Genomic DNA, 14,656 nt, shown 5'->3' with positions numbered 1-14,656 from the left:
ACACAAGTGTCGTTAAGATCATCTATGTAGGGTTGACAATCATGCATGCTATAATTTAAAGTTTGGATCATGAGTTTTACCTGTTCAACGATGCTTAGAGTCCCATCTTTCGCCATGTAGCAGTAGTTTTTGTTCAACATTGTTGACCCATCATCATCCACAGTGGCCAACATGCAGATTTTCCCTTTTCTTGTAACACTGCTGATGGTCTCTTCTTCATCTCCTGATGACCAAACTTGATGGTTTCGTTTAACTTGAGCCACATATGCCCTTGCTTTTTCTTTTTCTTCTAACTCTTGAGCCATTCTAAGATAGAATGCTCTGTCCTTGACTATGTTGGCCTTACAGTCTTTTGCGAAGTGATTTTCTTTGTTGCATTTGTGACAAATTACAACATCAGTCTTGTCTTCTGATTGAGTACCGGAGTCATTGTTCTGAGGAGACTATGGTACCTCCTTGGGTTGATTGTTTTGAGAGACTTTAGAATACCGAGAGTTGTTGTTCTGAGGACCGAAGTTACGGTTGAATGGTGGTTTGTTGACTTGTTGATTCTTGCGAAAAGAGGAAGGTGGAATGCGGTTGAACTGTTGGCTAACTAGAGCAATAGCCTTCTGAAAGTCTTCTTCATCATCATACTCAGAATTTGCTTCGTAAGACTGCGGTGGGGTGTCATACGATTAAGAGTAAGGTGACTGCGGTGGAGCTTGTGCTATGAGAGCAAGCGGTCCTCCGAAGTCAGCACAGTCTTTGAGTACAATGGATTCTTGTGCTTGAAGTTCTCCATAGAGTTTGTAGAGTGATAAAGAGTGAATCTTTCTGTCACCTTGGACTATCATTTTGGCCGTAGTCCAATGTCTTCCTAGACCATTAAGGAACTGGAGATTGGTTTCATGGTTGCTGCGGATGGTACCAACATTTGATAACTTTGTGACTATTAGGTTGAATCTCTTGAAGGAGTCTTCCAAACTTTCACCAGTGTGAGCTTTGAAGTGGTTGAAGTCGTTGAGTGCAGTTGTGAGCTTCTTATCTTGTGCTTGTTCTGAGCCTTCGTACAAGTTTTTGAGTACATCCTATATCTATTTGGCTGATTTGCAGTTTATGATAATATCAAAGTTATCAGGAGCAACACCACATGAAATTTCATAAAAAGCAACAACATCATTTTCCATTTTATCGAGATCATCTTTGGTAGGACGGCTCATAGTTGGTTGACCTCCTCCTAGTCTGGTTGCAGCACCGTCAGTTTGGATTGGTGTGAGGACTGGAACATGTGGTCCTTCTTCCACGGATCTCCATACATCTCTACCCAATCTTCTTAAGTACCTCTCCATTCTTTGTGACCAGTGATGATATTCATTTGCTACTAGTATTGGGGCTCGGTTAGAACCACCAACACTATTGGAAACATTCAGAGATAACGATTGTGTCATTTTGTTTGTTTTTTTTTGAAAAAATGAGCTTTAGTGGTATAGAAAGCTTAATGAGAAAATCAGAGTTCCGATATCCAAAAAGCAACCACTTTGGCTCTGATACCAATTGTTGAGAGAAAAACTTGGAGACACACTTGAACAAACGTTAGAACAAGTTAATTGCGGAATAGTTAATCTCTAAGGATCTAAAAGCTCAACAATAATAAAGTTAGATAGTTAGATAGTTAGATAGTTAGTTGCGGAAAGTAAAGAAAGATAAATGACAAAAGTTATATCAAGAATACACTTAAACTTATTCATAACAAGGAATGCAGTCACTCCAAGTTAGTAAGCGAGATCAAGTTTAGTGATTAAGTCTAGAAGACTTGCTTCAAAGAGAGATTATGTTCCAGTAGCAGTTTGAGTGTGAAGAGTAATAAGATTGATAACAGATGAAGATGAGAAATCTTGTGTATTGAGAAGTTAAGAGTTTTCACACTCAGATATATCACGAGTACATAATACATAAGAAAGAGTCTCTATTTATAGAGTTTAGAAAAAAAAACAACTCTATGAGCAGTCGTGCAAGACATGCTGGACAACAAAATGAATTACATAGTAAGGAAATAACTAAGACTGCGGATAAGTAAGACTTGAATACTCCTGATGCTGATATGGTTGCTGATGGAGAATGGTTGCGGTCTCAGTTGTAGAGATTGACTCCGGTGCTGAATTGGCTGCAGGTACTGAACCGTTGCGGTAGATAAGTTCAAAAGGGTCACTTTCATGTTTCAACAATTCACAACCTAAAAAACCAAAAACCACAAGTAGACTTGCATTTCATGTTAAAAACAAAATCATCTAAAAAATGGAAAAATATTAGCAATATACTTGAAAGAACATTAAATCATGATGTTCAATGTTTTTTCTAAACTCGTGTATCATCTCCGACTTCTTCTAAATTTTTTTATCAATGTGTTCAAGTAATGTTGTTAAAGTGTTGTAAATGAGACAATATTTGGAAATTAAATGAGAAAGATAAATATGTGCGTTGATTCGATGGTAGGATGAGTCAAAATCTCTTACCTCCCTCAACAACTCCATATTGTCTTTAGAATCACCAATGTACTCAATGAATAGTTCAAGAACATATATTTTTAGTTTAGATCTCTCTAAAGGTTTTCATATAGTGGCTGAAGGATATATATCTTTTTAGTATAATTTTTTCATCGATAAAAAGGAAGCAATTCGAAATATGACTGTGGGGTCGATTAGTTTGAAGATTATGCAATTATGGTTACTGTTTTTTTGGTTTATTATACCATGAAAATATATTTAGGGGCTGTTTGGTAGCCTCTTAATTGAAAAATTAAGAGGCAATGTCTGAATTTTTAAGTTTTAGAGTGTTTGTTTGGGTATGAAAAAAAGCCTCTTAATTTTCAAAAAACCTCTTAAAGTTTCAGATAAAATATTACATCTGAATTAAAAAAGAACGCGCCTTGCCCTTACCCTAATAATTTTTCATCCGTTTCTTTTTTCCTTTCTACTCCATCGACCCTCACCCCTATTTTGTCCGACCTCTCGATCTGCAACAAAAGATTCTGATATTCAAAACTCGTCTTGTGTTCTCTCCTTTGCCATTGACGAAATCGCCGCTGGCTTCAATGACTCTGTCGTCTTCGACGCCTTCATCATCTTCGACGCTGCCGCCAACGACTCCAATTGTTCCGGGTAAGGTTTTCTTTTATTTTTCCCTGAAAAGCCAATCTCAACACATACATCAATTTTTTCGTCTTGTGCAACCCTTTTGGTGCTGCAAGTATCTTGCAAGTATCTGGAGGTACATGAAGATGGTTGCCCAATTGAACCAAATTTTTATAGACAACAGTTGGACCTCTTTTTTGAGAAAAATATGGAAATAGAGATGGTTTGTTCAATCTAATACCAAGAAAAATAAACAAAATATTTATTGTTGAATTCTAGATTAGTTTGAGGGATTTGGTGGTGGAATTTTTGTTCTTGCTTGTGATTCGTTTAGTATGTATTATTTTGTTGTTAATATGCAAGATTTGCTTTGTTATTTGATGTTCTTGAAGGAAATTGTTTACAAGGGTAAAAGCTTCCTTTTGATTTGAATTTGTGTTATAATTTTAATATATGTTTAATTTAAAAATTTTATGGTGTTTATAATTTTTTTTATAATTACTTAAGAAGTTGGTTCGTTTATTTTATAGACATAAACTTTAAATTCAGCAAAAATAATATACAAGGGTAAAATGGTCATTTTTACAATTCAGCATAGCAATTCAGATGTTTCAACCAAACAGTATGATAAAAATTCAGATCTAAAAAATTCAGACACTCTTAGAAATTCAGACCTCTTAAAAATTCAGATCTTAAAAATTCAGATCCTACCAAACAGCCCCTTACTTCTTTTGGATTGATAATAAATTACTTTATATTTGAACAATATAGTTGATACGATATATAATCATTAAATAAAAAGACTTGTAAGACATCTTTTGAGTTTCTAATGTATATCATAAATTAAGTGTTGAAACCTTGCTGTGGAAACAATATAATTGTTTACTGCCTATATGTTTATATGTTATGTATTGATAAGGTGATACAATCTATTGATCTATATATTATCTATTTTTATTTAAAATAAATAATGTTGAACTATTTTCTTGAAATATAATTTAAATATATACACTTTCAAGTTTATTGGATAGTCATATCACCTATCATCATTATGACATCAAGTCTCACATCTTATAAAATACCCATAAATCATCTTTATTGATATTAACACCCAATTTAGACTATCAAGCTTATTGGATAATCATATCATCTATCATCGTTAATGGCATCAAGTCTCACAACTTATAAGATACCCATAAGTCATATTTATTAATATTAACATCCAATTTAGGCTATAAATTGTTTATTTACTTATGAAAAAAATAAAAAGATATTCAACAAAATAACCATATAATTTTTAAATTAAATAACATAATTTTGGATATTTACAAATATAATCATATTGCCATATTTCAATATAGAGTAAATTCAAAGATTGTTTCTTTATAATCAATGTTTTCCAAAATCGTCCCTAAGTTTCGTTTTTTATTTAAAAATTAAGCCACCACGTTTGCCTTTTTTCACATGGTAGTTGATTTCACAATCGTAATCAACCAATTATATCCAAAGACACTGTCTCATGTTTAAATCTTTATGATTTTGTATGCGTTGCAAACTCTTGTGATCTCTATATTTCTTACATTTCGTTCGATAAAGATAGTGACATCATAATATAAGAACAAATATAACTGTTATTAATTCCAAAACATGTACTAAATACAAATCAAGTACCGAATAATTCACTTCATTGTTTTATATAACTATTATTTTATTAAAGTGTTGGCAGTTGATGGATTGAGCTTTTTTGTACCAATCAATTACGTTTCCAAAATTATTGACCATTTCAAAACAAATGGGTAAAAACAAATTTTACCAAAATAACATCACTTTTAAATACATATATATTATCTTTTATTTATTTATTAACTTAATAATCACGTTTAAAATTGGTGTAATAGGAGAGTGGTGCGACCTTGGCTTGGTCTGAAAAGCAATGTTATAATCAATAAACATATGTTAATTGGATCCTAATTACATAATCTACACAATCAGAAACCTTGAAACAATGATCAATTAACAATAAATAATCAGTAAACTAACCAAAACTATCACCTGTTTCAAAAGAAAATAGCTTTCAAAAGAAAAGATTTCAAAATTGATTTCAGATTTCACCTATTTCAAATCAAAAACAGGTTTCGTTGGTTGTTTTGCAACAGGTTTCAAACCATGATGAAACAGACTTCACAGTCGATAAGAGAAGAAAAAAAACAGGTTTCAAAACCATGAAATGTTTCAAAAGATGAAATCGGAAAAGAAAAAGATGAAACAAACTTCGCAGTCGATAGGAGAATAAAGCATCACATTAATCGATCAGATAACGGGAGAAGAAAAACTCAACTTTGTTGTTTTGCATCTATCAGTGATTTGGAGTAGGAAAACCGAAGAAGCCGCAAACGGATTGTTGTTTTGGCGTTCGCTACTTGTATCCAAGCCCTGTCAAAACGGGTCAATTCGGTTTTAATCAATTCGACATAAACGGTTCGACCGCGGTTTAGGGGAAATCTGGCCGGTTCGATCCGGTCAGTATTTTTTATAAAAAACCGTTCTCAATTGATCCGCCTTCTACCCCGGGTCACGGTCCAACCGGTTAAACCGGTCGGGTCGACCCGGGTTTTAAAACATTGCTTTTGAATGCCTTTTACCTTTAAAAAGGCCAAAAGTCAAAAAAAGATACAATTTCATGACTTTTGAAAAGTCATTTTTCCTTTTTTGCAAAAAGTTATTTTGAAAAATTATTTTTTAATTTCCAAACATCTTTCCAATTTTTTAACTTTTTGAAAAAGCTTAAAAGTAAAAAAGTTATTTTAAGGGCAATCCAGACACCTTAGAGTCTTCCTCATTCCCTTCCTCCACGATTTCAGCCTCTTACCATCGATTTCACCTTCGTGTTTACTTTGATGCTTGAAGATTAATCACTTCTCAAACTAGCAACTAGAGGTAGTTTCCTTCTCCCTTTCTCTATAATTTCGTGTTAATGGTAATATGGATCTTCTAAGTCCGATTTCTTATTCAATCCATAGTGTTCTTATGAAATTTATGTTAGTAATTTCACTCGATGATCCATCTCCAAGCTCCAACTAGCCAACAATTATGAGTTTTGGATTATTTTTTGAAGAGTTATGAAATTTTAAATGAATGTTTATTCATATTTATATTTAAAATATTTAATATTTTTAAGCCAACTTAAAAAACAATTTTTAAATATATTTTAAAATTATTTGATATTTCAATTTAAGTTTTTGATACTTTAAATTTTTTACAATTAATCATATTATTTTATACTGAATAATATATCAAATTAATAAAATATTTATATTAAGTTGAAATCGAGAGAATAAGGATTTTAAATAAATATGTTGTAACAAATATATTTATTTTATAATTTATATATATTATAGATAGATATATCAAGGTAAGTTGCAAATACTAGGAATATGTTTCCGTTCCGTATAAGTTTTGGCAGAATTTATACTCGAACTATTTTATCTATTTTGTTTCGAAATTATTACATAAACAAGTCGAGTGGCTCTATTTCAAAAAGAAAAACTAAAGTGGCCTAATTGATCAAATGCTAAAAACTCAAGGACCCAATTATAAAAGTCTATTCCTTCTTCCCCACGTCCGGAGACTATTCTTTCAGAACAGGGCATTCAGGGTTTTACATAGAATTCTCTGAGACGAAAGTCCGTCTCTTGCTCTTGTCTAAGCCATGAGACATATCTTGGTAAGATATTAGATTCAATTAAATTTCGTTTCTCCAATTTCTGATGAGAGTTATGATAACCTAACATCGCAGTCGCAATTTTCGAATCACATTTCATGTTCTTGTTCATTTTTATCCTTTTTGCAGAGAAAAGTTTCGTTGTCTAAAGACAATGCTTTCATCCGATTAGTTGCTTTGGCTACTGCGGGATCAGGACTCGCCTATAAACTTGATATCGAAGATTCTGGTCAGTAGCGTTCTTTTTCTGTTTATAAGAAATGATTTTTGCTCATGAGAAGCAATTTAGTAGAGCTTATAACCATCTGTCCATCTCCACACCACAATTGTGGTCCATTTTCTCAGTTATGCGAAATCAAGCTGTATATGTTATTATGCTCGAATTAAGGATTAAGGGCACTGTTCCAGTTTTAGGGTCCACCAATGTGGTATCGCGAATTTGAATTTTCATAATTAAGAATCCGATCTTACTAATTTGAATTTTCAATAAAAGAAGTAAGAAATGATTTGGGATCAAAACATTTTAACATATGCTTCAATACATGAATACTATTCTTCATTAATTTTACTATATCACTTATTTACATATTCTTACATCTGATGTTTCCTGGACTCACTGTAGATATGTCAATGCGAGTTTCCATTCCAACACTATCACATTACACATTATCTTCATCATGGGGTATGTCAGACACTGTTCTCAACTCTCCATTTTCTTCCTCAGCTCCTTCAAGACATGGTTTGTCATTCATTCTATTCATGTTTCCTTACTTTTTTCATTGAATCTTGTCATCATTCTTTTGATTAGTTCCATTGGTGTTCTCATAGGACACCCCCCTTTATCTCTTTTTAGTGTTAACCCAACTTCTGTACCTGGTGTAAATAAAGAGCCACCCTTTAAAGAGACCAGTGAATCCCCCAAACCCTGTTGTGGATGTCTGGGCAGGGATACAATTGCAAATGCAGCTGCTAGAGTGGGCCCAGCTGTTGTCAATCTTTCAGTTCCAAAAGGTTTGTTTCAACAATATATATAAACTCATAAACACAACTTCATGAATTTATGGTAGCATTTTTATTAAACAAGTGATAGTTTTTTTGAAGGTTTCCAAGGGTTAACAGTGGGAAAAAGCATCGGTTCTGGAACCATAATAGATGATGATGGTACCATATTGACATGTGCTCATGTAGTGGTTGATTTTCAAGGCTTCACATCTTCATCTAAAGGAAAGGTTATATTATAGACTTATAAGTTATACAATTCTTGCTCAATTTCTTCATAATACATGATACATGAAATAGTTTTTGTTAGTGACTACTTTACTACTATTTCTTATTGTTGCAGGTTGATGTGACATTACAAGATGGGAGGACTTTTGAGGGTATAGTGGTAAATGCTGATTTGCATTCTGATATTGCTATTGTCAAGATAACATCTAAAACTCCACTTCCAACTGCAAAGCTTGGATCTTCAAGCTCTCTTCGCCCTGGTGATTGGGTAGTAGCCATGGGCTGCCCCTTATCCCTTCAAAACACCATTACAGCTGGCATCGTAAGGTAACATTACCCCCCCACCCCACCCTACCCACCCACCCACACTAATGGAAAGATTACTAATGTTCTTTTGTTTGTGTTTAGTTGTGTTGATCGTAAGAGTAGTGATTTGGGACTTGGAGGAATGCGGAGAGAGTATTTGCAGACTGACTGTGCCATCAATGCGGTACTCCAAATTTCATCTTTTTGTAAAGGACAAAACAGAACAGGCTGGACTGTGTTTGACATGCATTGAACTGGGGCTCAGACTCTCAGACTAATAATGTGAATAGAACAAAGATCGGAAATTTTTGTCCCACTCAAAGCGGTGGGATAGGGACTTGATGTTGATATCTTGTTTGGACAAAAGACGTTAATGCCCTTCCCATCCTCATCATTGATAATAGCCCTTGAAAAGTAAACACAAACTAAGATTTTTTTTAATGGGCTTAATGTATTAAGACACTAACCTTACCTATTTGCCCTTCTTTTTTTTTCCTCCCCACTCTCATGTTAAAATTGATGAATATGGTGTAATTTGTTTTTCGGAATGTAAGGGTAAAATAGTCATTTTTTCTCATTCGGTTTATTCAGTCTAGAAAAGAAACAAAAGTAACAATAAAAACAGACCTTATGCTTACAGCACAATGTGATTACCCATCTAGTCACACTCTACACAGAGGAATTAAGGAAAAAGAAAAGGGTAAAATGGTCATTTGGTCTCTTTGTAGCTTTATCTTAATCTGTTTTGACTTTGATGTTGTTGGTAATGGTATAGGGTAATTCTGGTGGGCCCCTTGTTAATATTGATGGAGAAGTAATAGGTGTTAATATCATGAAAGTGTTGGCAGCTGATGGATTGAGCTTTTCTGTACCAATCGATTCTGTTTCCAAAATTATTGACCATTTCAAAACAAATGGGTAAAAACAATTTTTACAAAAATAACCTCACTTTTATATATATATATATATATATATATATATATATATATATTAACTTTTATTTATTAACTTAATAATCACGTTTAAAATTGGTGTAATAGGAGAGTGGTGCGACCTTGGCTTGGTCTGAAAATGCTTGATTTGAATGATATGATTGTCGCTCAGCTCAAAGAAAAAGATGTCATGTTTCCCAATGTTACCAAAGGTGTTCTTGTACCTATGGTATGTTTTTTTTTTTTTTTTTTTAAATATTATTTTATATTTTATCTTTTTGTGATTGTGATTGTGACTGTGACTGTGACTGACCAGGTAAGCCCTGGATCCCCTGCGGAACGAGCTGGTTTCCGCCCAGGAGATGTTGTCGTTGAATTCGAGGGGAAGCCAGTCACAAGCATAAAAGAGGTAATTATAGATTTTAATAATATTTTAAATTTCAATAGGTTCGAGTCTCAGCATGTGCAGTATGGGAGTTGAGTTTTTGGTTAGATTTGGGCAGTGTGGGCCAGCTCAGGGTTGTTGAAATTGAAAGAATAATTTTTTTTTGTTTGGGCGTTTAATGACAGGTGATTGAAATTATGGGGGATAAAGTTGGAAAACCGATGAAAGTTGTAGTGAAAAGAGCAAAAAACACTTGTATTACGTTGACTGTGATACCCGAGGAAGCAAATCCGGATATGTAAATGCTTATTGTCTAAGTAGGAATTAGGGGCCCTAAGTTTGTAGTTTTAGGGCTAAATTATTGATTTATATATATATATATATATATATATATATATATATATATATATATATATATATATATATATATATATATATATATATATATATATATATATATATATATATATATTATAAAGGTACTACTTTTTTGTTTTCTTATTATTGGTGTTTAACTTGGTTTAAATGTGATAAATGTGAATGTTGCCTAAAGTCATGCACATAAGCTCCTAAACAGAAAGTTGCTCGTGTGATTAACATTAGGTTGCATTTAAGTTGGTGTATGTTCATTTGCTAACATTCTTCTTGATAATATGAATAAAATAAATAAGTAATCATATTGATTTCGTTTTATTGTAATTGTAATTGTTATTAACATTTTTAGTTATTATTTTGGTTTTTAAGTGAGAATAATATTTTAAGGATCTTACAAGGTAACTTATCCTCGATATTTATAAAAGAAGAATCTTTTAATACATGTAGGGATCAGTATAGACGGGTATCCGTCGGTCGGATCGGTTATTCTTAAAATGTTAGAAACTGAACTGGTTGTATTGTTTATCAATATTTTGGATTCGGAACTATCAGGTTTTTGGTACCTATTTTCAAAAAAATCAGTTACAAAATCAAATAAGTTATAAACCAATTTACATTCAATGTGTTTTAAAAATCACTTTTTATATGCTTTAGAACTTTTATTTAGAATTATAAAACAAAAGACAAGCATTAATTTAAAATCCAAAGGCAAATATAACATTTTTGTTACAATAATTAGTTAATTATACTCATGTCAATGTAAAAGCCAATGGAAGTCATTCACAATCTTACATAAATAAATTTATTAGTTAATGAAGACAAAAGATAAAAAAAATATTGATATTTGGACCCCTTAGGCCATGGGCATACATAAGGGTGTTCATTTGGATGGATTAGTTTGATCCAACCCAATCAAGTGAATCCAAATTGATTTTTGTTTTCGAAACATGGATCCGAATAGTCCAAACTAAATTCAAATCTGATCCGATCCGATTACAATTCGATTGGATCGGTTTTTATAATTCGGTTTTCGAAAACCGAAACATTTTAAAACGACATATAATTATAGTATTACCCAACTTTACACAAGAAACAAACACAAATTATTTAGTTGTGATTTGAAATTTATAAACAACTACTAAGAAGATATATTATAGTTAAATATTTTATAGATATAAAACTTTTGAGAGAAAATGCATATTAATGTTTTTTTATCTGGTGAAACGTTTTGAACATATTTGAAAAAATAAATTATAAAATTAATAAATAATTACAGATATATATTATAAATAATAATTCGGTTTTGTTGAAAATCAATCCAAAAATCTGAATATTCGAACCAAATAGTCCAATCCAAATTGTTCAATTGGATAATTCGGTTTTATCCAGATAGTGAACAACCATAGACATACATGACATGAAGCTGTCGTGGTGATGAGTTGGAGGAGGACAATATCATGCGCACCATCTTGAAAGTCTCGTAGTGATGAACTGGAGCCACAATTATGACCTCATGTGGTATATAACATGAGAGACCACAACCAATGGTCACACTCATGGGGGGCTTAGAAGGGGGGGGGGGGGGGGGGGTAAAGTGGGCAAGTGCACAAAGCCTAATTTTTTTTCATTATATATTTTTATTTAAAAATACAAAATTATAATAAAGACAAGGGTCATTTTTTTTTCTTGTTCGTTCTGGGCCTTTAAGAATATTTTATTTTTCAGGACCGACCCTGGTCATACCTCTCTTTTCATATGTCTTCCTCTCTCTTCTATGTTCCTCTCTCTTCCTCTCATCTCATAGCACGTACACCAAACTTGGAAAAAGATGGTGGTGAGAAGGAAGGAGATGATGGTGAGGTAGAGTTGCTTCGCATGTCCCCCATACCCTATTGCGTTATGGAATGTAATTTGACCCTCTAATCATTACATCTCAAAATATCCGTATTTAACTATAATTATTAAAAAATAATAGGTAATTATTACATAATAAATATACAATCAACTCAAAATTATAGCTTCTTTTTTCTTTCCATAATCCTAATTATAACAAACTTTTTTTTTAGCAGAGCAATGGTTCCTAAAAAAATGAAAACCGTAATTGCTTAGGATTGTTCTAATCTTTTTGAAATTGGAACTAGAACCGCTAAAGGCGATTTCAATGCAGTTTTGATTTCAAAATTAGGTATCCTATTCTACTGCCGCTCAACAATGTATGTGTATATGTTATGACGCTGTGTATGTTCTATTTGTGTTAACATGTTAACATGTTTTTTTTTTTTTTTTTTTTTTTTTTTTTTTTTTTTTTGTTTTTTTTTCCAACAAGATTTTATAAAATGACCAGACTAGCAAGAAACTAGCCAGTAAACAAGAAAAACATTACATAATAACAATTTTCGGGTTTTAAAGCTACCCCACCCAATTAATGTCTTTCTTACATCTAGCATTACACCAAAAGTAAGACTTAGAAACAATATTATCAAAAACACGAGTTGCCTTTGGTTTTGTAACACCAATCAAGCGAGAATTTTGAACTCCTATATGGCTATATGGACCACCATGTAACATAGAAAACACCTTCTAGAATGTTTTTTGAAACAGACGATAATTGCAAACCTTTTAGCCAAACCAACCAATTCGCATAGGAAGAGAAATTGGACACCGATAAACCCCACCCCCTAGTCACTTGAAAAATAATACTGGAAGAGAAAACACCACAAAAAAGAGATGTGACGAAGTCTTGAAAAATATTTAACATGTTGGATATATTTAACTTTTAACATGTGAAACTTTTTCGCAAAATAAAAAAACTCTTAAAACATGAAATTGGAAATTGCAACCTTGTTAGAATGTGACTATGTGAGTGATACACAAAAGAATCCTTGAATTTTATAATTATAATGGAGTTTTAATACTGGAATTTTTAAAGACTGATTTGAATAAATCTTTAAGAAAATTAAACATCACCGAATTCAAATCTAGCTAATGTATAATTTAATACTTCCTCCGTCCCAAATTAATTGTCGACTTTTGATTTTTGAAGTATTTTTTCCTCAACTTTAACCTTAAAATTTTTTATTTGTGTTATATATTATTTAATGAAACTTATGACAATGAACGGACATTTAAAATACAATCTATTCATGTATTTTGCATCATGTATTATCTATCAAAAACAAAAATATTTAACATTAAAGTTCAGAAAAAAAGACATCAAAAGTTAAATGTGGATAATTAATTTGGGATGGAGGTAGTAACGTTTTCATTCGTATTTTTAAATGATAACTCCTTTGGTAACAATATTTGGATTTTCAGTTTAAAAATGAGAACTTAAATTTGTTTGATTAAGTTCGTTATCTCGGATCCTTGGTATATATACCGGAGTCCGAAAAAGAAAAGAAACTAAAGAATTTTGATGACACGAAGAATAGATTTGCCTTTCGCTAAGCATATCGTGAACCATGTTACTTTTACGTATGTTATTGTACGATTTGTAATCATATAGACAAAATCATAACTGCATAATGCAAAGAACTATTATGGAATGTGTGTTTGTAAGAGGTTTGTGTACTTCATTTTTGTATTTATGTTGTTAGTGTATTTTTGTGGGTGATGATGTTAGGTCCATTTACATGACCTAAACATCATGACAACACTGCTTGAAAACACAGTATGACTACACCACATGACAACACGACGTGGCAACACCGCATGACAACACCCCCATGTAGTATTACCTGACAACACAATCTAACCCCTAACTAACTAGCTGAGCTGGCCCATGGCCCGACCTAAATGTCCCCTAGCTCTATAAATTAAAAACCTCATCCTCAATGAAGAGGTTCTCTCATTCTTAGACATGAGCCTCCACTATATACATACACTCCTCCCACCAAGATGGTTCTATCCATATAAGAGAAACCATCTCCTCATACACATCAATCTAACTTGATTTTCGGAGCCTGCTCCTAAGGCGGTTCTAACGGTTTGTTCTTTGATGGCAGTTAGGAATCAAGTTGGGAACTCGTTAACAACACCTACTCCCGATCTATGATCCAAATCCGACACCAAGACCCTATGACCCGATTCCATGTCACATCAATGGTTCTTATGACTACTTGCACTTCACATTAAGAACCCAATATTACCAAAATTGATAATGAACTTTGGTCTTTGTCCACATTTAGGTAACCATGTTTTTTTATACAAGTCTGACCAATAGATATTCATAATTGTAACACCCCAACTTTCAAGTAATTTCAAATTCATCCCTTGGGTTTTAATTATGTCATTTTTGTCCTTGGATTGGAAAGAAGTGGCCATGGGAAGCCCTAGTGGCAAAATGGTAATTTTGGGAGCATGAGTAGTACGCTTGGCGTACACATATGTACGCTGTGCGTACGTGTGTCCGGGTGAAAACCATAATTTTTAGGGTTTGTGGAGTATTTAAGCATCTTTATGGACCATTTACTCCCATCTCTCCAGCCTCAAAGTTCTTGAGTCGTTTTTTGGAAAACCTTAACTCCATAAGTGTGTGTTTTGAACTAAGAGTGTGTTCCTTATGGGTTTGAAAAAGAAAGAGTTGCATCAAGGTGAT

General features: G+C 32.8%; 1 protein-coding gene across 2 annotated transcripts; it reads left to right on the top strand.

The window, feature by feature from the left end:
* Window positions 1-6,692: 6,692 nt before the first annotated feature.
* Window positions 6,693-10,383, top strand: LOC111884540 (putative protease Do-like 14). 2 transcript variants are annotated; one of them, XM_052767506.1, is made up of 11 exons: window positions 6,693-6,837; window positions 6,964-7,063; window positions 7,457-7,573; window positions 7,663-7,845; window positions 7,936-8,063; window positions 8,177-8,388; window positions 8,470-8,551; window positions 9,143-9,285; window positions 9,408-9,528; window positions 9,616-9,708; window positions 9,870-10,383. In XM_052767506.1, the coding sequence occupies exons 1-11, from the start codon at window positions 6,823-6,825 to the stop codon at window positions 9,984-9,986; spliced, it is 1,311 nt and encodes a 436-aa protein (XP_052623466.1). In that variant the 5' UTR covers window positions 6,693-6,822; the 3' UTR covers window positions 9,987-10,383. The 2 variants fall into 2 exon arrangements, with proteins under 2 accessions (XP_052623466.1, XP_052623467.1); XM_052767507.1 differs by lacking the exon at window positions 6,693-6,837 and having other exon boundaries at window positions 7,688-7,845.
* Window positions 10,384-14,656: the final 4,273 nt, after the last annotated feature.

This window comes from Lactuca sativa, chromosome 9 (genome assembly GCF_002870075.4).
Source record: "Lactuca sativa cultivar Salinas chromosome 9, Lsat_Salinas_v11, whole genome shotgun sequence".
NCBI lineage: Eukaryota > Viridiplantae > Streptophyta > Magnoliopsida > Asterales > Asteraceae > Lactuca > Lactuca sativa.
This window is presented reverse-complemented; position numbering and strand designations above follow the sequence as displayed.

What these genes read in the sequence shown, in the direction of transcription:
- LOC111884540 (XM_052767506.1), top strand. An exon ending in ATTACAGCTGGCATCGTAAG is followed by an intron (nt 8,389 to 8,469) that starts GTAACATTACCC and finishes GTTTGTGTTTAG; the next exon opens with TTGTGTTGATCGTAAGAGTA. An exon ending in CAGTCACAAGCATAAAAGAG is followed by an intron (nt 9,709 to 9,869) that starts GTAATTATAGAT and finishes GTTTAATGACAG; the next exon opens with GTGATTGAAATTATGGGGGA.